At 42.0% G+C, this 24245-nt stretch overlaps 1 protein-coding gene across 5 annotated transcripts in view; it reads left to right on the top strand.

Annotated features, from left to right (window-relative positions):
- Nucleotides 1–24245, top strand: part of trappc9 (trafficking protein particle complex subunit 9) — a 971003-nt gene that overhangs the window by 518772 nt on the left and 427986 nt on the right. For 4 of the 5 annotated variants that reach the window (XM_078540606.1, XM_078540605.1, XM_078540610.1 and 1 more), the window contains one exon: nucleotides 12597–12687. In XM_078540606.1, coding sequence (XP_078396732.1) covers nucleotides 12597–12687 — 91 coding nt within the window. Of the gene's footprint in view, nucleotides 1–12596; nucleotides 12688–14974; nucleotides 15019–24245 lie in introns of those variants that run through there. The other variant, XM_078540607.1, reaches the window with a different exon arrangement.

Raw genomic sequence — 24245 nt, 5'->3', positions numbered from 1 at the left:
TTTCTTGGAACTGAGGAGTCTAAGGGGTGATCTGATAGAGGTGTAGAAGATTATGAGGTGCCTCGATAGAGCAACCACTCACCTCACCTCTTGAATTCTGCTCTTTTGTCCATGTTTGGACCAAGGCTATTATGAGGTCTGGAGCCAAGTGGCTGTGGTGGAACTCAAACTGAACTTCAGTAAACACATTATTACTACGTAAATGCTGCTTGATAGCACTGCCAACAACATTTCCAGAACTTTGCCGATAATTAAGAATAGACTAATAGGGTTGTGATTAACCAAATTAGATTTGTCCAGTGGTTTGTGGACTGGGCACACCTGCACAATTTTCCACATTGTTAGGTAGGTGCCAGTGCTGTAGCTGTATTGGAACAGCTTGGCTAGGAGTGTGATCAGTTCTGGGGCACGTCTCCAGTACAATTGCTGTGATGTCAGTGCCCATGGTCTTTGCTGTACTCAATGCCTTCAGCCATTTCTTGATATCACACAGAGTTAATTGAATTGGTTGGAGATTGGCACCTGTTTTCTGAGGACCTCAGGAGGAGAGCAAGATGGATCATCCATTCGGCCGTTCTGGCTGAAGATGGTTACAAATGCTTCGGCCTTGCCTTTTGCATTGATGTGCTAGGCTCCACCATCATTAAGAATGGCATGTTTCTGGAGCCCCGCCTCAGGTTAGTTGTTTAATAGTTTACCATCGTTCATGACTGGATGTAGCAGGACTCCAGAGCTTAAATCTGATACATTGCTTGTGGGATCGCTTAGCTCTGCCTATTGCATGCTGCTTCCACTGTTTAACATACATGTAGCCCTGTGTGTTCCCCATTTGAATCCTCTGCAGCAAAACTCTCGTGCGATCTCACCCTCTGGCAAGCTCTGCCCTATCCTTTCCCTCTAACCTAGCTTCAGATCACTTGTGCATGGTATCTCATCACGTGCTGACCCTGCCTGTTTGCTATCCTTCAGGATACATATAGTTTTAACATCTGAGCTGGTGGCTGGAAGTGTGAAATTGAGTGCTGGTGCTGTGTCCTAATCATTACTGTCGTCTTGTGTTCCTCCTGCCTAGCTAGGTTGCATTTCTTTGGTATGTGAAAGAAAAAAGGGATAAGGTCATGGTGAGGCATGATTGGAAAATAAGAAGTGCATGCTTACACCACCTGAAACTTGTCCCTTAGAAGAGATTATGGAATGAAGGGGAAATGGGATGTGAGAAGTAGGCTTGTTTATGAAGATACCATCATCTTCAATGCATTAAGTGCTGTTGGTGACCAAGACCTCAGCAACGGCCCTTCCATTATGGCCAACATTGTCTCCTCCATGGAGGTAAGGACGTGCAGGTGTCTCTGTCTCTCCATTGATCTCCTGCTGCTTCCGGTTGTGCACCATCTCTCCCACAAGAGAGAAGGCATTGTGCCAGTGAGTGTGGTGCAATCTGTTTCGATGATATGACTGTCATGGGTGAGTAACTGGCATGTATCCAACCTGTGAAGTATGAGCCTGAGGTTGCAGTCATGCTAAATGTGTATGGCTGGCAGTACTAAGTGCATGAGGGTGAGGTGAAGCATATGAATGTTAGGTTTTAGTCCTGATTGATTGAGATTGTTGCTAGGTGGGTGATGGGGGTGTGATGAATAGAGCAGAGGTTGAGGCGAGTGTTGTAGTTGGTAGGATAAGGCATTTGAAGGTGCCAGGAACGCATGCTGCAGCCAGGGCAGGGGGGAAAAGATAGCGGAGGTTCCAGCTTACCAGAGGACAAGATTGTATATGAGTTCTGCTGCAGAGGTTGCAGGTGATGACTTTGGACCAGGACGATTGACCACTTCACCACTTATGTGAGGTCATTAAGCATTGTGCAGCACTGCATTCATGTCCTTGGGGCTAAGCCTCTGGCACTGAGCTCTGTGGTTATCTGTTCCAGTAGCACATTTCGCTTTGATCAATGTAAACAAACCTTTATTTTTTAATCTCACCTTGCAAATTGCACTATATTTGCATTAATAATATGACTTTATTATGGTGCATTGTTGTCCAGGTCACATCTGTAACTTTGTGGAAGTTGTGCCCACTGGTTTATTTCCTTAACCAAGGGAAAAAAATATAGAAAAAAAAAATGAATGATGGATAAAAATATAGAGTCAAATAAGAGCTGAACAGAATGAAAGAGAGAATGAAAGTTGATCGCGAGAGAGAAAAAGAGAAAGGAAAAGTAAGAATAAGATTACAAACAAGCAGAAAGAGGGACAGTTCTGACTGACGGGATTATTAACCTGAAATGTTAACTGTTTCTCTCTCTGCAGACACTTCCTGACCTGTTGAATATTTCCAGCATTTTCTGTTTTATTTCAGATTAGCGAGCTTCTGCAGTATTTTGCTATCGGCATTGCAAACTCAGATATGTTTGGAAATTGTTGTATTGGCCTTTGAAAAGTTAATAATGGGTGAATAACAGGGTGGTGTGAAATATGCAAATATTTTTACTCATAATCTGTATCCTAAAATAATTTTCTGAAGGAAAGCTATCTAATTTGCATTTGAGTGTCAAAACAGCTTTGCATCCTGAAAATTATTACCTTTTGACACTAACGAGTGCGAATGGCAAGATTGATACAAAAATACAAATATCTGCCAATGCAGATTTAAAAACCTCAGGGAACAATTCACTACTTGCTGGGATGAGAGTCTACTGTTTCATTTCTAGGGTCTCAAGCTTGAGTTTCATATCACGACTATAAGTCATGTCATAAAGGGGTCCTTATAACATGAATTACCAACCCTTCTATTTTCTGCATGTGAATTTAAATATATGGCCCAGTTTTTAGATTTAAAACTGTGAATCAGCATGCATACAATTTACCATCACATGGACTTTAATGTTAACTGCAAATTGTTACTGACCAGGCAGCTCTTTCCCACACCAAACTTAACCCTCATTATATGTGGAAGCTCTACACACATTTACTGAATGCTTTCTTGGCATGGCCATTTTAGAAGGTGTAGTTGAGTTGCAAAGGATATTAGAGTATCACTGAGTTAAAAACATGTATCCACAAGATCCTAAAATAATTATGGATTAGTGAGGCATTTTCCTATTTTAATTCATTTATCTAGCACAGCTTAATCTCTTCACCACTGGCTCCCCTCCCGCCACCCCCACCATTCTCCCCACACCACCATTGTAGAATACAATTATTTCTTCAAAGATTTTGTGGTTTTTGACTCTATATTATATCTGGAAGTATATTCCATTTGTTGCTCACCCTCTGTATGAAGAACTTCCTGGTATCAGTCCTAATTACTTTTTGCTAGTTTGGACCTGCCTCTCTCTCTCAGTCCTACTTTCATAGTTTAATTTTCAAATAATATTCTGGATTAACCTTCTCTAAATCGCTGAAACACCTTTGTAAAATACTCTATAGTTTAAATATGTTTGGACATCTTCAGTTTCTCCATTCTTTCTTTGTAATGCAAACCCCTGAAGCTAACCTTGTAGCTCTTCTCTTCACAGCCTCCAACCCTTGAATATCTCTCTTGTTTCTGGGCAACCAGAATTAGATTGAGCATTCAGTTGTGGTCGAACCAGAGTGCTATATAGTTTGATCACGATCCCCTCTGACTTATATTCTGCTTTTTTCCATTAGTTCAACATTCCATTGACTCCTAAGTTTCCTTTTGTGCCATCTTAAGCTGTTTCAGCACCATTCATTGTGTAACCCTGTCATCTACTTTTGCTTTCTCCCATGCAGCACTTCATTTTAGTTTGCATTAAAATTAATCAGCCATTGTTCTTCCCATTTAATGATCTTGTCCAACTCATCCTGTAATTTCTGAGCTGTCTCTTCCAATTCCACTGCCCCATCTAGTTTAGTATCATTTTCAGATTTGACTGCTTCTAAATCCAAGTCATTCATATAAATTAGAGACAGTAATAGCCACAGTTTCACTCTGACATACCTAATCAGTCATGTACTTATTTCCTATCCTTCAACCAGTTTCTTATCCATTTATGTCTATATGTTGCCTTGTGGTGAAATTGCAGTGTCAATTGTTGCAAGCCACCAAACAGAAGACAGTTTCATGCCTCTGTTGTGGAATAAGCAACTATAAAATTATGTTTACTGAGGCACCTGAGCTGTTTTAGCCTTATTGTTCAGTTTCCTGAGACATATATACAAGCACATGTAATATCAACCAAGTGGCACAGCACTGAAAAATTTTCACAATATGTTAAAGAATGCAATGAAATTTAAATTTAACAGTTGCTGGTTGTAACAATCAGTATGTTTCATTACATGTAATGTAGGAATGTAAGGAGTTCTGTTGTTTTTTTATCAATTTATTCTCTCATCTGTGGTCTGTATGATATGCCTGTTAGAATAGTTTTCAGGTTGGTCATTTAATCACGTTGCATATATTTTTTGTTATAGCATATTTTAGTGCTGAGTTCCAGCTTTTGGGTAAATTCTGAACTGAATTTTGAAACTACTTTTGTGAAATACTTGAAGTACTCTTGTTGGGTTTGAAACTGAGTAGTGAAAAATCTAGTGCCTTGTGGCACAGTGAGAATACATTAAGTGGTAGTCAGCAAAAACCTTTAATTATTAACTGTTGTTGAACAACAGGTAAGTACAAAAATAGTAGCTAGTGTCTCATTAATGAGCAATTATATTATCAAAATAAAAAAAAAAGCCCTTGAGCATTTGACAGTATGCAACTATTACTGTATGAGAAAGACCTGCTTTCAGACACCTGTAGTTAACATGATTGCTTTCCAGATGACAGGTAATTGTATGCAAAATTCCCTAAAGCACCATTAGCCATAAACAAATGTTCTGCTTCTGGAGTCCACAGTGCCACGTTTAAGCTATTGATGGTGCACACTTAACTGCTCAAATCCAAAGATAAGTGTGATGTTTCCAGCCATGATCTATCAAACATCTAGTAATCGAAATTGAATCGCTGTTCTGAGGCAATTAACTCATCACCTGAAATTGCCTAATCTACTCATACTTTAATATCTTCCCCTGATGGTTGCTAATAGGTAAACCCAATTAGATCATCATTCAGCATTCTGATTGCAAAGAAATTACTTCAGTTAAATATATAAATATGAGTTCAGTAACAATTAGCTCTAATATGACGCTCATACATTATGGTAGAAAATTTTCTGAAGCATTTATTAGTTAAGCAGTGTTTTGGTGACTAAACGTAACTATTCTCATTGGTAATGGTTCAAATATATTAAAACTTGATGTAGGAAGGCCTGAGTCTTATTTAGAATGAAGGTAGGTTTAGGACAAGTTAGATGACTAACTTAATTTTTAAGCTATCAAGATAATGCAACAACAGTGTGGCACAGGTTGCAGAGGGTGAAAAAAAGTCATGTAACCAAGATAGCTATTGTATGAGTAGAATAGACACACAGCAATGAGTCACTTGTGTTTTGGATGATAGACATAGGGCTAAATTTTCAGGGTCTGCGGGGTGGGGGGTGCTGATGGTGTGGTGGGAACGGCGGCAGGTGGAGGACGAAAATACCAATGCCAGCTGGCATGCAGATTTCCTACGCTGTTCCCATTATCAGCAGGTTTCACCAGGGCAGGGGTTGAAGTGAGTAGCCCCAATATCCTACCCGATCCATTAACAGCGCCATCTAAGATTGTTAAAGCGCTCATTGAGAGCACGTGAAGGAGCATGTTCTGATTTTGACAGCGGGGACACATGCAGCACACACTGTCTGGGGCAGACCACTTGAATGGATGTAGACATAAAATGAGACACCAGTCATGGTCACCCATGAAAGGGTGAATAGTGCAGAGGGATACTTTGCCTTTGGCACACACGTGCTTTGGAGTCAGTGCCATTTGTGGGGAGAATGGGCAGTGAGAGCTTGGGCAGTGCAGCACGTTGTCACCCTCCTGACATCATGAGGCCATGGGCAGGGGGGGCAAGGCTAATAAACATAATTGAGGCCAGCTGGGCACAAGGAAGGCAGCAGCTGTCAATGGGGGCATGACTCTCAGATTTTGGGTCCAGTGATGATGAGGAGCCACACCCTCTGCAGGGAGGCCAGATCTCTAGGCATCAGGGGAGCAGAGATGAGGACGGGGGTGCAGGAAGGACACAGAAGCTATACACTCAGCATAGGATCCACAGCTGAAGACAGCTACCTTGAAATGAGAACCAGTGCCTCAGGACTACAACTCTCCAGGTAGATGGTCAGAGCCCTAGTCACCAAAGATCTCTCAACTTGCAGCACTGCTGTCCACACCATGTCAATAGCTGTATAAATCACTGTGGCCTTGAGCTTCTTCACCTCTGGCTCCTTCCAAAGATCATTTCTGAACCTTGGTGGTGTCTCACGAATGGCTGCACACCAGTGCATCTCACAGGTCACTGATGTCCTGTTTGTGAGATCTGGACAGAACATTTAAATTCCAGAGAGATGCAACCTTGCAGGCATGGAGGGGAGTGGGTTTTGCCTCCATTGCTGGATTCCCAGTTGCAGGACATCAGCAATTGCATCTGTGTGGCCACCAAGTGGCCGGTCAGTCGGGTTCATCAACAGGAAGGTGTTGTGATCCTTGACCAGACCTCGAGGTTTTTGGTGCGATCTGGTTTGGGACCAATAACTTAGGCAAAGTTTGAGATTCAAGACACTTGCTAAGAGAATAGAACCACAAGTTTCCATGGGTTTTGAACAAACAAAAATAAGCCTTACTACAAGGTCAGAAAGATAAAACAATTTACAGTACCTATCTTATACTTTGACATTCAGGGTTAGTATGAGGTACATGTGAATTAACAGGCAAACTGTTGAACGCACCACAATGCACAATAAATGGCAGATGCGACCAAGACAGATTCCATGGATTTTTCAACAATCCACGCAGACATTAGTAACACTGGGGTCACTCAATCTCGTTGAAACTCTTTCTCTTCCACAAAGGATTCTAGTCTTTATCTTTGAAGATCTTGGCTTTGAATTTTCTCCAAAAGTCACTCCACTCAGATGGCCTCAATGATTACACACCTTCCAGGGTTTCAGTCTTGTCTCTTGAGACTCGGTTCCCCTGGATTCCTAAGCCTGCATTCCAGCACCAATTCACAAGCACAATCTCAGCCCTCCAGCCACGCTGAGCACAATACTACTAGTCCAAAGGGTTACCTTAGCCAGCAACATGGGGTTACCATCTTTCTGCTGTCTCCTTTTGATCACCAGGGCTTCTCCTAAGTCCCCTTCAATTGCCAGAGCATCTCCTGAGCCATCTGCAGCCTTTTTTCTGCTTGGAGCCTCTTTCTCTGCTCCTCTTTCTTCTTAACTGGGGCCTCTCCCTGGCCCCTCTCCCTTTCGGACTGCTGCCTGTCCCTTGCCTGGGACTCTTCCTGATTATGGCCCCCGGGTCACATGATCAGGCTCTTACACTGTTTTCTTTTCACGCAGGCACACTGGGCTTTACCTCAACCTGAAGAGCTATAAAAATGCCCAGTTGTGCATGTGCCACTCGCTCCTGGCCCACACATGCACAAAATTCTGGAGGAATGCAGGGAGTTGTATTTCCCAGCCTCTGTTGTCAACAAGGTAAGTTTGGATCTCATAACAAAGGACTTCCAGTCACTCAACGTTTGGCTAGCCTGTGACCACAACAAGAGTTTCCTGCAAGTAAAAACAGAAAATGCTGGAAAAACTCAGCAGGTCTGGCAGCATCTCTGAAGAGAGAAACAGAGTTAATGTTTCGAGTCCGTGTGACTCTTCTTCAGAGATTCCTGCATGTGTGTGCTCGTTTCCCTGACAGCTGCCATGATTCAGGGTTGATGAAGGTAGTGCAGTGGATGTTGTGTACATGGATTTTAGCAAGGCATTTGACAAGGTCCCACATGGCAGATTGGTCAGGAAAGTAAAAGCCCATGGGATTCAGGGTAATGTGGCAAGCTGGATAAAAGGTTGGCTTTGTAACAGGAAACAAAGGGTAATGGTCGATGGATGCCCTCGCGAATGGAAAGTTGTCTCAAGTGGTGTTCCACAGGGCTCGGTGTTAGGACCCTTGCTGTTTGTGTTATATATTAACGATTTGTACATGAACGTGGGGGAAACGATTGGGAAATTTGAAGATTTCACAAAGATTGGCCGAGTAGTGGATAGTGTAGAGGATAGCCATAATCTCCAAAACTATATAGATGGGTTGGTGGAGCGGGCGGTAAAGTGGCAGATGGATTTTAACATAGAGAAGTGTGAGGTCATAGATTTAGGGAGGTCAAACAGTTACAGGGATTACACAATAAATGAGAATATACTAAGAGGGATAGATGAAGTGAGAGATCTTGGCATACAAGTACACAGGTCCCTGAAGGCAGCAGTTCAAGTAGACAAGGTTGTAAAGGCATATGGGATACTCTCCTTCATTGGCAGAGGTATAGAATATAAAAGTAAGGATATAATGTTGGAATTGTATAAAACACTGGTGAGGCCACAACTGGAGTATTGTGTGCAGTTCGGGTCACCACATTACAGGAAGGATGTAATAGCTCTGGAGGGAGTGCAGAGGAGGTTTACAAGAATGTTGCCAGGATTAGAAAAGTGTAGCTACGAGTAGAGATTGGATAGGTTGGTGTTATTTTCCTTAGAGCAAAAAAGGCTGAGAGTTGACTTGATTGAGGTGTACAAAATTATGAGGGGAATAGATAGAGTGGACAGGATAAAATTGTTTCCCTTGGTGGAGAATTCTAGAACCAGGGGACATAGATTCAAGATAAGTGGCAGAAGGTGTAGGAAGAACTTTTTAATGCAGAGGGTAGTGGGTGTCTGGAATTCATTGCCCAAGTTGGTGGTAGAGGCAGAAACTCTGAACTCTTTTTAAAAAGTACCTGGATCTGCATCTTAAGTGCTGTAAGTTGCAGGGCCATGGGATGGGTGCGGGAAGGTGGGATTAGAAAGGGCCACCCGGGTGTCCTCGGGCTGGCTTGGACAAGATGGGCCGAATGGCCCCCTTCTGTGCTGTAATTTTTCTATGGATTCCTTCATCCACTGCCAGTCCAGACTGACTCAGTTCTTAACCCCTAAACTCCATGGATGGATTCTCGTCCCTTGAAGAAATGCCTGATCACCCCTCCACAGGAGCCTGTGGCAGAGGCACAGAGGCGATACATTCAACGCCATCTGCTCACGAAAACAAGCCATGAATCAAGCTATTGGACTTGTGAAAAGCGGCTCCAGTGTCTGGTCCAGTCAGGTACTGCTCTGGAACATACTCATGCAAGGGTTTTCCTCACTGTGGTGCCCTCTGTGCTCTCCATAACATCATCCTCTAGAGAGGTGTGGATCTTGAAGAGGTTGAGGGGCTGGAAGGACACAGCTTATCTAAGGAAGAGGAGGAGCAAGACCTGGAAGAGAAGGAAGGAGCAGAGGGGGAAATGCAGAGCATCGGAGTGCCTCAGCTGCACAGGGAATTGGCTGGGTCCTGAGCAGGGTTAAAGGTTCTTTAAGGGTGCCATTAACATCAGGGATCAATTCATGCAGGCACATTTTGGATGACCCAGGAGGAATGGCATTGTGTGGAGCTCATTTTGAATTGCTTGCACTAACACTTCAATTTAAGTAGCAGCCTGGAATATGTAAACTCCTGACTACTGGTGAAGGATGCACATCTGCCTAAAGGTTTCACTGTCACCATTGATCGACACTTGCTCCACCTTCACTTTATACCTCTTTTCTTGTCCCGCCTTTAATAAAAGGAGGCTCAAACCTCTGGCTTCAAGTGTCAGTACTTACGTGATGCTCGTAAAGCAAGTCAGTGCATAGTTGCAGGTGGATCAGTGAGTGACCTACTCCGTGGTCTGCCAGATGCAGTGGCTTCCAAGCTCAGCCATTTCTATAGCACTATGGCTCTGAGCCACTTTGAAAGGTTGGTAAGTACCCTGGACTTATAGCTGTCCCATGTTCAGGAACAAGATGTGACCTTAGGCTCCTCAGCTGGTGTGTTTGCTGGAGGGCGAATATCCAGAGGCCTGTCCTGTAGTGCTGCTCTTGTGGCTTTGGAGGAGATGGAGGCACTTGCTCATTTGTCTCTGCCTGCAGCTGAGATGCATGTGGCCGTTGTCCTCATTGTGAACACAGGTATGTCCAAAGGCTGCTGCACCTACATCATTGCACAGGCAGCCTCTGCCACTGGGCCCTGCTTCACAGATGCCCCATCCATCAGAGAGTAAAGGAGGCCGATGATGAAGTTGACGCCTTGTGAGGGGTGGCACTCTTGCCCTCTTCAGTGACTGCCTCGGCCCTTGGATGGTGCAATGGTTGGCAGATGGGGCACAACTCACACCCCCTCCAGACATCTCTGTGCCATCAGCAGCACTGACTGGGCAAGGCTACATGGTGTGGCATGCATCTTGTGAACAACAGTGCACACTTCCTGTGTGCATCCATGTGGTGGCTGCATTTTGCTCCCCAAGACTATTCACTGTTTTTCAGAGGAGGAGTTCATGTCCTCAAAGCCCTGATCCATGCTGCCGCGCATGAGCTGGATGGACTCCTGCATTCTCATCCTATGACCCTGCTTTACCTCAGGGAACTCTGATACATTGGGGCACATCTGCTGCTGCTGGTCTAGGTAGGGCCTCCTTTTCTGTGACTCCTGAGGCCTTGCATCCGTGTTCGCTGAGCGATGCTCTCTCTTTCCTCCATCCTCCAAGGGAAATTTCCCACAGTTGCCTCTGCCTCTGGCATCACCTCCTGCACATTAGTGCTGTGCTCATCACACATTGCTACCCTATCCATCCATGTGCAAGGGCCCTCAATGGTGACTGTAGTTGCACTGGTCAAGGGGCACTTGTAAGGTGTGATGGTGTCTCTTCTGAGCTCTGCTGTTGCTACCCTTGGCCTGGTGATGGTGAGGGCGTTGGTCTAATTGCCTCAATGTCTGCACCAGGTTTCATCATGCAACTCAGTCTTTGGTATGCTGCCACACAGGGTGGAATGCACTGCACTCACTTAGTGACCACATTGTACTCTAATCACCATCTCCACAGCAGATGCCCACCGCACCTCACCTAATTTTCTTGTGATCCACTACCCTGGTGATGTCAACATGAAGGTATGGAACCCTTCCACTCATCTGGGCCTTCTCATGGGTAAGGACAAAGGAGAGTGTGTTAGGCACTGCTGGCCTCCATGGCCAATGTCAGTTGGGCTCCTATTCATTAGTATCTGCATGTTTCAATGCTGGGAGGCCCTCAGGCCTTAAGCCATTCTGAGAGGTCAGTAAATACCCTGGACACACACTGCTCCCGTGTTGAGGAGTAACATGCAGTCTTAGGCTCTTCAGCTGGTGTATCTGCTGAAGAGTGAATACCCAGAGATCTGCCTGCAGGTTTAGGGTTGCAGTTACTTTGTCAACATTTATCAGGCCATTAATCCTCTTCCGAGACTGGATCGAGTTTCTACACACCACACTCCTCCTGCTGACTGTGTCAGCTATCTCCATCCAGGCCTGCTCAGTCTCTGTAGGTGGCTTCATCTTGCCATCCTCTGAAAGAGGACCTTTCTCTCCCTTATGACCTTGAGGAAGACCTCAAGATGTGCATCAACGAAATGAGAGGCTGGCCTGCCTGGGTACCAGGCATATGATTCTATGATGTTCAAAACTGTAGGTAAAGCAGCCACAATGATAGCTGTCATGGTGATTAAAGTGGACCCGCACTTCAGCAGTCCCGCCTCCATTCCCACCCCTGCAGCTGCTAATTAGCTGCCAAACCGGTTTCCAAACCAAATTCAGGGCTACCCTTGTGAAAATCAAGCCGATGACTTCTTGTCCTCGGGGATAGGTTTGGGACCTGAGTTCTGTTCCCAACCCCAGATGGAAAACCCAGCCCAGGATTTACAATGGCTGAATCTGATCTCTTAGCAGAAATCCTTCTCTACATAATTGGCTTCACTTAAACATATATGCAGCAGACGTAATAAATCCAAGTTAATTTATGACTTTTATTTTAAGCTGCAAGGACACTTTTATATATTCTGGACTGTGGTTAAATAAAATCAACATAATATATTTTGGAATAAAGTTGTTTGGAGCATTTAAAGCTTCCTTCTTCCCATGTTCAGTATTTTCCTTTCCCTCTTTAATGTTCTCCACACTGTACAAGGAAACAAGGAGGTGACTAAGCCCTTTTCCTTCTTTGCAACTGACTGAAGATGTACGTGAAGATCCGTGTGACATTTCCTTTGCTTGTCCCGTACTGTGACAAATGTTTCTTTCCTTGTGGCATGTTTCAATTAGAAATTCACTCCACAGAAATAGTTGCAAAGCCAGGTCCTATTACTATGATGTGCACTTTATTGATGCTCCTACATGCTACTGGGCCAGTTGCAGACCTAAACAGGCAAAGTATTTTGTAACTAATGAACTTTATTTGTTAGAGTCACAAGTTTTTAGGATTGTTTAATGAAAGGGAAATTGGAGCAAAGTCAATAATGCATCACCAAAGGCAATTCTGTTAAACCTGCAAACGCTATAGTAGAAAACTTAAAAGCGTCTAAAATTTTAATCCTAAAGCGAATGGATTGCATCAGCTTGAATTTCCTTAACTTTTTGTACCCATCCCTTAATCGAGAAGGAGAAGCAAGTGTGGAAGGAGTTCTCAATCAACTGGTGCAGGAACATTTACAGCTCGCTCCTCTGCAGTGGGGTGAGTACAAAAATGTCAGTTTGGGACACTCAGACTAGCAGTGAATTTCTCTGAGGATAAGTTAGTGATTTTAAGGTGAGAACAACCAAATATGATTCTGTTACTTACTAATTTTATCGGTTGTTTTACACTTTAATCTCTGCTGGAGATGTTTGCAACTCTAAAGTTATTTGTTGGAATATGAACTATTTTGGTGATATCAAACATATGCGTTTGGTATTTCTGGACTTGGGTTTCAAATAATGAAATGGCTATAGCAGATTGAGTGGTTGATTAGATGATACTTGTACTTGTCATTATGTTTTTCCTTCGGATAAAGAAATGTGAACAGATCTATCATTTAGCATAAGCCAATTTTTGCTTACAATATTGCAGATGAATTAAGATATTTGAATTTTAAGATTTTTGTTTCAAACTTGCTAAGGGAGAAACAAGAGCGGTTCAGATGACGTGAGAGTGATAACAAGAAAGCCTGGTTCACCAAAGTGCCATTAGTTGTATTGGCATTAAGCTTTCTCTATCTTTCTTGGTCTTTTGTAAATTGTAAATTTATTCTGCTTTTTAATAAAAACAATTAAGTTTAAGATTGTAAACTGGCAAATTTGTGTCAAAACTAAAAATAACAGCTATTACTGATTTCACTCCAAATTGACTTTGATTAACTTCAATTATTATTCAAAATTGTGAAGATTTTCAAGCAGCATTTTGGCTACTGATTAGCAAATTATGTTTTGTGTGGATAAATATAAGGTAATTAATGTTGATCTGTTATGGCATTTATTCTGAGATTAGTGAATATGAAATTAGGTTTCTTGATAAAGGAATGTGAGATCGTTGTTTGCGAGTACAGAACTTGAGCTTTGCTGAATTTTTTTTTTTGTCAAAGCTTTTCATCTTGCACACATCAGGACAATTCACAAGAATTCTAAATATAAAGGGAACAACAATTTATACTGTATGAGAAGAATCAGAGTCCACTTGCCAACCAATCGGCACTCTCTTCTCATACAAATTGTATGTTCCATTTACATTTAGTATTCTTGCGAATTGTCCTGATGAGTGCAAGACGAAAAGCTTTGATGAATAATGTGTCTTTTTTCAGCAATACTCAATTGAGAGATCTTTAAAGATGCTAAAACTGTTAACTGATGAATCTTCTTTTCAAATTGGGATTGATGCATTTATGTCAAACGTCGTTTGCATTTTAACCTAAGGGAAAAATAGGGCAAGACGAGCTAGGGTTTTGAGAGACAGAAAATCCAAGCAGAGTAATGCAAGAAAGCTGCCAGGCAAATCTATCCATTAGTTGGAGTAAATCTGCTGGGGTTTGTGCTTTCTGGTGATAAAAGTATTGGTGCAGTGTTGTTAAAATGCTTATATTAAAACAGTTGGTGGCACTTTCAATGGTTTAAAACTGCCTGTTTAACACATGAATGCTATATTAAAGATCAGTTACTGAAAGGACAACTTAAATGTTTGGAAGAGTGCAAGATTCACAGATTAACAGTACCAATCTGGCTATAGATTTATGCATTTATCAATGATGTATTTTTAATAAGAGGGCTGGTTAGCTCAGTTGGCTAGATGGCTCGTGTGTGTGGGTCAGAATAACTCTATAGCACGGGCTTGATTCCCATTCCGGCTCAGTTAGATTTGGGACCTGCCTCCTCACATTGCCCCTGAGAGTGGAAGGCAATGGCTAACCACTACTGACAAAAAACTGCCAAGAAAACAGCTCAAGATGAAGCGTCAGCAGGCAATGAACCAAGGACCTGCTGTCGGGCAAAGCACACGTAGCATACCATTTTTTGTCAATTTTCAAATTGTGTTGCAATAATTATGCAACTTTGGCTATTTTGTGCCATTGTAAAATGTAAGTACTTGAAGATGTGGAATTGAAGAAACTGGTCTGATTGAAAAATTTAATCAAGGAAATGCATTATAGCTGTTGTACTTGATAGTGTAGTTGTTAAACCCTTCATGTTGAGTATCATATACATCTAAATTTGAGGTGATAAAGGGTTGCCAATTTTATATTAAAAGGTGTTTAATTTTATTCATATGGTGGGCATTAACTGGGGAGTCACTGTGCTCCTGTATGGAGGAGCAGACTGAAACCATAGTTGTTGGGTTTAGAGGTGCATGTTTGTGGTGTTTGCCTCTGTAAATAAAAAGCTTAAGTGTGTAATGATTAGGCTCTAATTCTATTTTTAGTGCTATTATTCTTCGAGTCCCAAAGAAGTGTCATATTGGACTTGAAATGTTACCTCTGTTTCTCCCTCCACAGATGCTACCAGACCAGTTGAGCTTTCCTAGCACTTCCTGTTTTTATTTCAGATCTCCAGCATCCACAGTATTTTGCTTTTATTCTATTTTTCACCTCCTGGCTATCTTAATTAGAACAATATTAATCATAGGTTGCCTCTCTTAATGTTTTAAAATTAAGGATAACATGCCATGGTTAATTTATGCATCAACTGTATTATCTAACATGTATCCTAAAAAAAATTGTGCTGCCAGATTGCTATTGAAATTTCTATATCACTCAAATTATCATTTGTTCGAAATAAGAACCATTCATTGTTTTAAGTACTTCACAGCATCAATTAACAAAAGATCAACTGAGACAAGATTGTTGTGTATGGTTACCAGTCTGTAAACAAGTCAAGAATGTATACACTATTGGCAAAAGAGATTTTTATTTTCTTAAGAAAAATACATACCTAGCACTTGTATTTATTTTTATAGTCTTTGTCAAAGCTTGCAATTGGAAAAGCAATGCATAAATTGAATTGTGTCAAATTACTTATACTAATAACTTTAAGCAGGTAAATGTTTCATTTTTAACCAATGGCAGAGTATTGGATTTAGTCTTATTTTAGCCATTAAATATCGAACTACCAGTGACAGCATTTATAATGTTAACTAGATGAAGCATCTGAATATTGAACAGAGAAATGGATAACATGAAAGAGTGCATCATAATCTGAACAATTCAGAACAATTTGCTTCTGGTTTTACTGCAATAACCTTTACTGCTATTGTAATATGCTAACAGCAACTAAGGGCAGAATCGTTTGCTCCTGTTTGTGGCAGGTATCGTAGTGGATGGGAGCGGAAATTATCAGGAAATCGCAAAAATCGGTTTCACGTTGTCATAAAACCAGCTTGTGATTGCCTGCACCACCCATCAATGGCGGGCTGCGTTTCCCGCCGCCACACGTTGGGAACCTAATTTTAATACTTTAGTATTTCATTACGAGGATGTGTGAGAAAGAGTGAGTGGTGATGTCCCTTGAGCTGGCAGTGAGATGCCAGTGCATGTGTGAGGGCCTTGAGAGTTTGGAGTGATGACATCGTTGCCTTTCTCTGGCAGCACAGATGAGATCATTCATCATCTTTCTGCACTGGATGGCCAACCTCCTCTGTGCAGCGTTGGCACTGCCCACCACTGCCACAGCCTCCCAAGCCGGATTGCTGGACCCCCTGTGGCCAGAGCGGCTGTGGAGGACATCTTCTTGGCTTTCAGGTCCATGTCTTCACTGGAGCAACCCTGGGCTGCAAGCATTGAGAACTATATGCACGGCTGCAGTTAATATATGGCAACTGGAGTGAGGAAATGGTGAGGTAACGGCATGGCATTGATTCAGAGGCCGCCTGCCAGCGAGGCGGCGTGTTTCCTGTGGTTGCATAATGAATGAGACGGGAAGCAGACGATACAGTGCGAATATCCGCCATTGCGGCTGGCGGGTAAAATGTCTTTTTTCAGGCCCACTGCCACACTTAATGCAAATCAGGGACGATTCCGCCCGATGTTCAGTTATTCTGAGATACTGTGCATTCATATTGTGCAATAAGTTTATGGTTTTGGATGTGACTAAAGTGTTTTTTAAGCCATGATACTGTATTGGTGAAGTTTTGTACAGGCTTGATTCCTGCAATAGCTTGAACTGCAGAGCTATCATGGTAAACTAATTTTTTAAATTAGTTTCTATAAAAGATTAATGTAGTTGTAAGATCTAGCTCATGTCAGTTTGATCATCGCACTGTGAGCTCTTTTGACAAATGTGACAGAATGTGACATTACAATGTGGTAGAAAATAGTTTTGTAACTGCGTTTAAATGCTGAGCTTGGAAGATTTTTCATGTCATCTTGAAGTGGCATAAAGCAAACAGGGTGTACTTTCTTGGAGAGAGAGAAAAGAAAAATCGCAGTTTGGATAAGCCTTGGCTTGCTATCGAGCATAATGGGTGAAAGTGGCTTCTATTAAGATTTAAATAATGTTTCCAAAACCACTCATGCAGATTCAGGATATCTGAATCCAATATTGTCATTCAGCTTTTTAATGGATACTAGTTTGTAAATTCTTTTTGTACTTCATTATTCAAAAATATATGGTAATATTTCCAAAATCTGTTAATTAATTGTTGTGAAATGTATATTTCTGAAGTTCTTCCATCATGTAGCAATACAAAAAGAATTGAATATCATGAAAATAACTTCAACCATCAAATTCAGAAAATGCACAGATCATTCAACATTTGTAAAGACAAAACAAAGTGTTCTACCTGTATACCCTTGATCAGAACTAAAATCAAAAAAAAAAATGAACACTTTATTAAGGTTGGAAACAAGTGAGTTAAAAGAGAGGGGGGAACAACAGACACTCCAATCAGAAGATATTGAATGAATTCAATGTAAGATTTCAGGTCAATTACAATTGTTGGGCTGAGTTGTGAGAACTGATATTTATAGGGACCTGTTGTGGTATCTTTGATGAACGGACCACAGAAGACTCAGGTACAGGTTACGGTCGTTTATTCAAGCAATTGCAAGGAGGGCACCATCTCAATACAGCTTGAGACAGTACTCTGCTAAGCTACAAATGTTCACCATATTTATACATTATTGGTCACATACAAGAACATCCTCCAGATTCCGATCTTGTCAACATATAGGTTTACATTAAACAGACATCTCTGGTAACAGGTACATGCATCGTATGTCCCTATTTTCACCCAGGCAGAGACCTGCCTTCCTATCTAAGCTGGGACCATCTGTCCTTCTCCTATCTGTTGAAGAGCACACTTAATCTATGTTATTGCCATCCTCTGACTCCAGTCTAACTCCCAGGACCTTGCTGGTGATTGCAAACCCTGAGGGTGTACAAAGTTTGAGAGTGTATAAGGTTCATCTGGTTTAACTGTTTAATTGTTGATTTACTGATTTGCGCTGGCCTGCCTATAGATTCTAATTTAAGTAATTAATTTCCTTATAATGAATTCTCCCTTACCATAAATTCTCATTTACTTTCTTCCCCCTAACAGATCCTTAGTTGAGAATAGCTACAGACCATGCTGGGTACAAGTATGTTGCTGCAAGCTTCACAGAATTTATTTAGTTAAATGCGATAAGTACTAAAGGTGATATATGGATCCCTCAATTTAGTCTACTGCATTCGTTGCTGCCAATGCGGTTTTCTCTACATTGGAGAGACCAAACGCAGACTGGGTGACTGCTTTACAGAACACCTTGGGTCTGTCTGCAAGCATGACCCAGGCCTCCCTGTCGCTTCCCATTTCAACACTCCACCCTGCTCTCATGCCCACATGTCCGCCCTTGGCCTGCTGCATTGTTCCAGTGAAGCTCAACGCAAACTGGAGGAACAGCACCTCATCTTCCGACTAGGCACTTTACAGCCTTCCGGACTGAATATTGAGTTCAACAATTATTTAGATCGTGAGCTCTCTCCTCCATCCCCGCCCCCTTTCCGATCCCCCCTTTTTTTTCCAATAATTTATATAGATTTTTCTTTTCCCACCTATTTCCATTATTTTAAATGTATTTCCATCCATTGTTTTATCTCTACTATTTAGCCTATTTCGATCCCTTCCCTTCACCCCACCCCACCCCCACTAGGGCTATCTGTACCTTGCTTGTCCTGCTTTCTACCCTTAATTAGCACATTCCTTAGATAATATCACCACCTTCAACATCTCTTTGTCCTTTTGTCTATGACATCTTTTGGCTATCTCCACCTATAACTGGCCCTCTATCCAGCTCTACCTGTCCCACCTCCCCCCCACCCCTTAAACCAGCTTATATTTCACCTCTTTTCTATTTTTACTTAGTTCTGTTGAAGTGTCGAAACGTTAACTGTGTTCCTCTCCGCAGATGCTGCCAGACTTGCTGAGTTTTTCCAGGTATTTTTATTTTTGTTTTAGATTTCCAGCATCCGCAGTTTTTCGCTTTTATCTGAGTGATATATGGTAAGTTTGCTTTGAAACACTGGCTCGTGACCCTCTGGTTGACTGTGGCGCTATCTCTTGCTGTGTTCTGTTGACTGTAGTCTATCACCTTAATGCTTGTCTTCTTTGAGCTGCATGCCTAAACAGTTCTTTCTTTATAATCTTTTAGACCCAGCCCACGTGCATCATCAGTGGTGTTTCTGAACTCTCATTGGTTCAGGCAGCACATGATCAATCCCTGATTAGTTTCTTAAGGGTGATGGTCATGTCCCAATGTCATTTCCTGTTACCTCCTGACTGGTTCCCTAAGGTGTCAGCTACGTGTGAGATATCCCACTCATTATAGTTTTTCCCATTGTTTCGATAAGTTTTCTGGTTTTCTTCTGAGATAAAGGGGCGCCTCAAGGTTTTTTTGGTATTTGCTTATTTGCGATAAGAGAGCATGTGGTGTCAATGCACCAATGATTAACTTCTGGGCCCATCATCCAAAATGCCTAATTCATGTATTGGAACCCTGTAGAATTTCCATCAAGACAGGTGTTTATCAGTGTGTTGCTAGCTCATAGTGACTGTTAGTGTTTGGAGCGAAGCTAATTAAAAGGTATAACGTGGCACACAGTCTTGACCTCATTCAGAGATTACAAAGCCACTTTATATCTAGAATCTATACAAAATATATCAGTGCATAAGCCAATGTGTGTTAAAGCTAAGGTAGCAAGGGTGCATAAATTTATTATATATTTTGAAAGAAAGTAACTGCTTTTCTTTAAGGCACTATAGCTTGTACCAGCCTAGGGTCATGTGGTGTATCTTCACTTTTCAGATAAGAATGCCTCTGCAGTTGCAGTCAAGGCTCTTATCATGTAATAGTGCCCTACATTAACCATAATTACACAATATATTAGGTTAATTGATTAAAATAATTTGGTCGCTTAATCATTAAATATGGCTAAACAACAAACTAATGATTAAACATGGCCATTCTTGTAATTATCTTACTGTTTATCCATGAGCTCTTAGGATGGAGATGCCTCCTTATTTTTACAGTTTTCCTCTTAACATGTGAGCAAAGTCCACATTCCTAATTAAATCATTTGTCATCAATCTTAATGGTAAATAAAGAAAAAATAGCAAATGCTGGAAATTCAGCAGCAGATCTGTCAACAATTGTAAAGAGGAAAAAAAGGCTGACATTCCAAGCCTAATCTTTCGTCAGAAATATCAATCTGTCCCTCTACCTTCATGGATGCTGATAGACCTGCTATTAGCTTTAGCATTTTCTGGTTATGTAAGTTCAGTTGACCAGCAGTTAGTAAAATGCAGAAGTTGATAATTGCATAACAAATTGATTTTAATCATAACTCCTAGAATGTTCAATGATGAATAATAAAATAAGCTGAGTCATCAAGTTCTACTATTAATGTTAGCCTTATAGGAATATGAGAGAAGTAGTGTAGTTTTCTAGTTGTAGCTTATGAATTATTAGATAAATATTCTTGTACTAATGCAGCATACTACATTAAGGGGCCAGATTTTGCTGTTAAAATGCCAGTGGGTTTAATGGTGCTTGCCATTATTTAGATGTAAATGGTGCAGTATCTTCAGATGGGATGCAGATATGTGATATAATGCCCATATCCAAAATTTGCTGTCTGAGTTGCGCCTTTAACTTCATGAAAATGTTGCTGTTGCTCCACTACTGATGTGCATTAAATGGCGTGAAGTTGCTGTCTTTATGCATTATATAGAAACTAAACTTGCTTCAGAAAATTGTCTTGCCATTTCATTGTAAGTACCCTTTAATGATGTGACATGCAAATCAACCTTTCTGACATTGAAAATCAATTGTTGGAGATTTTTAAAAAGTCAATTTTATATATTTTAAATTTCCTTCCTTTAGTCCTTTTTCCCACTATCATAATCCAATTCTTGATTTCTCTTTCTGTACCTGGTTGACATTGAATTTGCCCATTTCAATTTACTCTTCTTTCTCCACCTTTTCTCTGCTTATTCCTCAAACCTTCAATCTGATTGAAATAGTTAGCTGTCATGTTCACTTGGGTGCAAGAAGCCCCATTTCCCTCGCTGTGCAGTTATCTGCTTGCACTTCCAGCAACTTGCGACACTGTATATTTTAAAATCTCAGTTGTTCAAAGCCTTGCTCAGACCCCATCTCAAATACTGTATTCAGCTTTGAGCATCATGCCTCAAGAAGGATGTATTGACCTTGATCTTATTAATTTCTGCTCTGCTGTGCAGACCAGCAAGGGCTCCTCCAGGTTGAGGTGTCTTCATTGTCCCCAACCTACCTCTGCAGCGCCTACCTCTCCCAATGTGGTTGCCAATGCTCCAAAGCTGTTGGCCCTCTTGGCCTGCAGCATTGAGAGCCTGCCCGCCACCCTTAATAGGATGTCAAGCTGGAAGGCAGGTAATTAGGAGGATGTCACCCAGAAGATTACTGAACCAGTCTCACTGCTGGAAAGTGTGGGTTCAAGATCCCATTCCCGAAGCCTTATAAAAATCCAGCCCAATACTTCAGGTAGGGCCCACCAAAGCCTTGTATAACCCTGTTGTTATGATCTGCATTTGTACTACACGGTCTGATAGTATAGCTTAGACCTTGTTTGCTGTGGTTGGGGTCACCTTTTTTAAAAAAATTCATTCTTGGGGTGTGGACATTGCTGGTTAGGCCAGCATTTATAGCCCATCCCAAATGCTGACACTGCTTTAACCATTCAAGAGTAGCCACCATGTCCAAATCTGTCTCTTTGTCACCTTTACCCTGTACCATCATGTTTTGCGTTTGTGAACTTCGCAATGAACGGTATCACATACATATGGAGGTTAAACATAAGCCAGAATCTCAAAGAACAGCTCAACAATGCAATAGTAATATCCATCTTTTCATTTCACTCGGAAGGATGGGCACATGCCAAAGATATTCATTGCTGATTGATGGATTTGATTCTTGATCACTTCACATAATACCAAATGTTAAACCTCAGGAAAAATTTTAAATGAGATTGTATGCCACCTGTTTAATCAACCACTGCTGTTCTAGTTGGGTGATCATTACCAGCTCCTCTTGGAGTAGCACACAAGGGGCTAGATTTCCATGGAGTTGGGAAGACGCCACAAACCTTTAAAAATGATGGCCGGGATCTGGATTCGAAAGTTCCGCCCCATTTCTGGTTGAAACCATTTTCACCGGTAGGGAAACGGAGTGGGTTATGATAGGTATATACATGGATCTCGTATATGCCGGGACATTTAAAAGTAGTGCAGACCTTAGATGCAATTTTTGTTGCTGCAAGTGACTAAACCCGCAGTGTGAGAGTCATGAGTTTATGGACAAGTCATAGAAACTTCTGAAGGCCCCCTAAGAGGTGTGTTTTCCTTGTGGAGGCCTCAGTAAAATTAAATTTTGAAGACAAGTTTTGCTTCACAGATAGAGGCTTGTGCCAGATCTTAAGGAAGTGGGGATGGGCGGGGTTGTGGAATTGGAAAAGCATTTTCTGTGGCCCCTTGGGATTATTCCTTGCCTGAGGCAGCCAAGTGGGAGACAGGACAGACTGCCTGGCTAGCTGGATGAAGAGTGTACAGCAGAAGAAGGAAGTGGAAAAAAATGGGCATGGCACCATCCCGCATACAGGCGCTAGTGGAAGGACAGCAGCAGAAATGTGCAGCCAAAGCCAAGAGACCAGGCCAGAAGTTGGCAGAGCCACCACAGAGCGCACAAGGAAGGAGGAGGAGGAGGAGAAGAAGATATTATCCTGAGGGAAGAGTGTACAAATCTCCAAAGAAATTATCTTGCCGTGATTGAGGGGCATTGCAGGGCAAAGCACCGAGTTTCAAGAGAAATGTTTAGAGAGAGCTGTGCCATGGCAGAGGAACATCTCGAGGGAAGAATGCCCTGCCTGTTGCACTGAAAGTCATCATGACCCTCGAATTCTATGCGGTCAGCTCCTTCCAGGAGTTTGCCACAAACCTCTGTGGCATCTCTCAATCAACTGTCCACTGATGCATCACCACCATCGCCGATGCACTCTTTGTTCTGGTGGGGGAACGCCTAAACTCCCCCATAGATGTGGCACAGCAGACGCAGAAGGCCCTGGGATTCGCCTGCATTGTCAGCCTCCCACAAGTTCAAGGAATGGTAGTCATTACCCACGTAGCAATAAGGGCAGCAATGCAGCAGCTGGAAACATTTATAAACAAAAAATTTTCCACTCCATCAAAGTCCAGGTGGTGTGTGACCGCAGTGGGCCTTCCCACACATATGTGCACCTTTCCCTGGCAGCTGCCAAGATACTTTCATTCTGAGGCATTCACGCCTGCTGCACCTTTTCCAACCCACGTCCCAGGCCCATGGTTGGCTTCTGCAGAGTAAAGGGTACTCATTAAGGAAATGGCTGCTTACTCTCTTGAGGCAACCTGAGATGGGGCCCCAACAGATAAAACAACAGACATTTATAGATGAGGACCATCATCAAGCAGACTATTAGGCATTTGAAGATGCAGTTCAGATGCTTGACCTCTCAGGTGGAGCACCCCAGTCCTCACTTGCAGGATTTGGACTCAATGTTACACCCTAGAGTAAGAAAATTCTTGCTGAGGAATAACCTTGTTGGCAAAAGGAACAATCGCTAATTTAGAATACAAACTAACTAGGTTTATTGAACAACAAAGATTAATACTTAACATTCCCCTAGTCGAGGCATGGCATGAGACATAAGTTCAACACGTGTCAGTCTGTATTTCCCTGGATCCTGGTACTTCTGGGGTCTTGTCCTCCTCTTGGTTCCTGGAACCTGGTCTCTTGACTCACGACGTCCTTAGATTTTAATTTCGTCAACTTAACTCTAAAATACATATAAATCCCTTTGCAGCTTTAAGACTTCAATTCTCGTTTCCCAGTCTATATTAACTGCTGTCGCTTTCAGCACACTTTAATTGCTGAAGCTGCACATTTCACAGTTGCTTGCTGAATGTCTGTCTCTCTCGCTCTCTCAAAAGCTGAAAGCAACTTCTTAATAAAGACTATTTACTTCTTCTGAAGGCAGCTACTTTATCCCTCATTCTAGATTCTAATACTGATCTCTATAATTGATTCTTAAGCAACAATTACTTTAGTCACTCCTGGGTCCTTATGACAATCCCCAACCCATGACAATCACTGGTCAACTGGCAATGCCTCGCATAATTGCTAACTTCCTAACAAATGGCCTACTCCTAACTCTTCTATCCCAACACAAGTGCCCTGTGACAAATGCTACCCTTTGGCAAGTACGAAGATCCCAGTGATGCTC

The sequence above is a fragment of the Cetorhinus maximus genome, chromosome 4, assembly GCF_964194155.1.
Source record: "Cetorhinus maximus chromosome 4, sCetMax3.hap1.1, whole genome shotgun sequence".
Lineage (NCBI taxonomy): Eukaryota > Metazoa > Chordata > Chondrichthyes > Lamniformes > Cetorhinidae > Cetorhinus > Cetorhinus maximus.
Note: the sequence above shows the minus strand (reverse complement) of the source record. Positions and strands in the feature narration are given on the sequence as shown.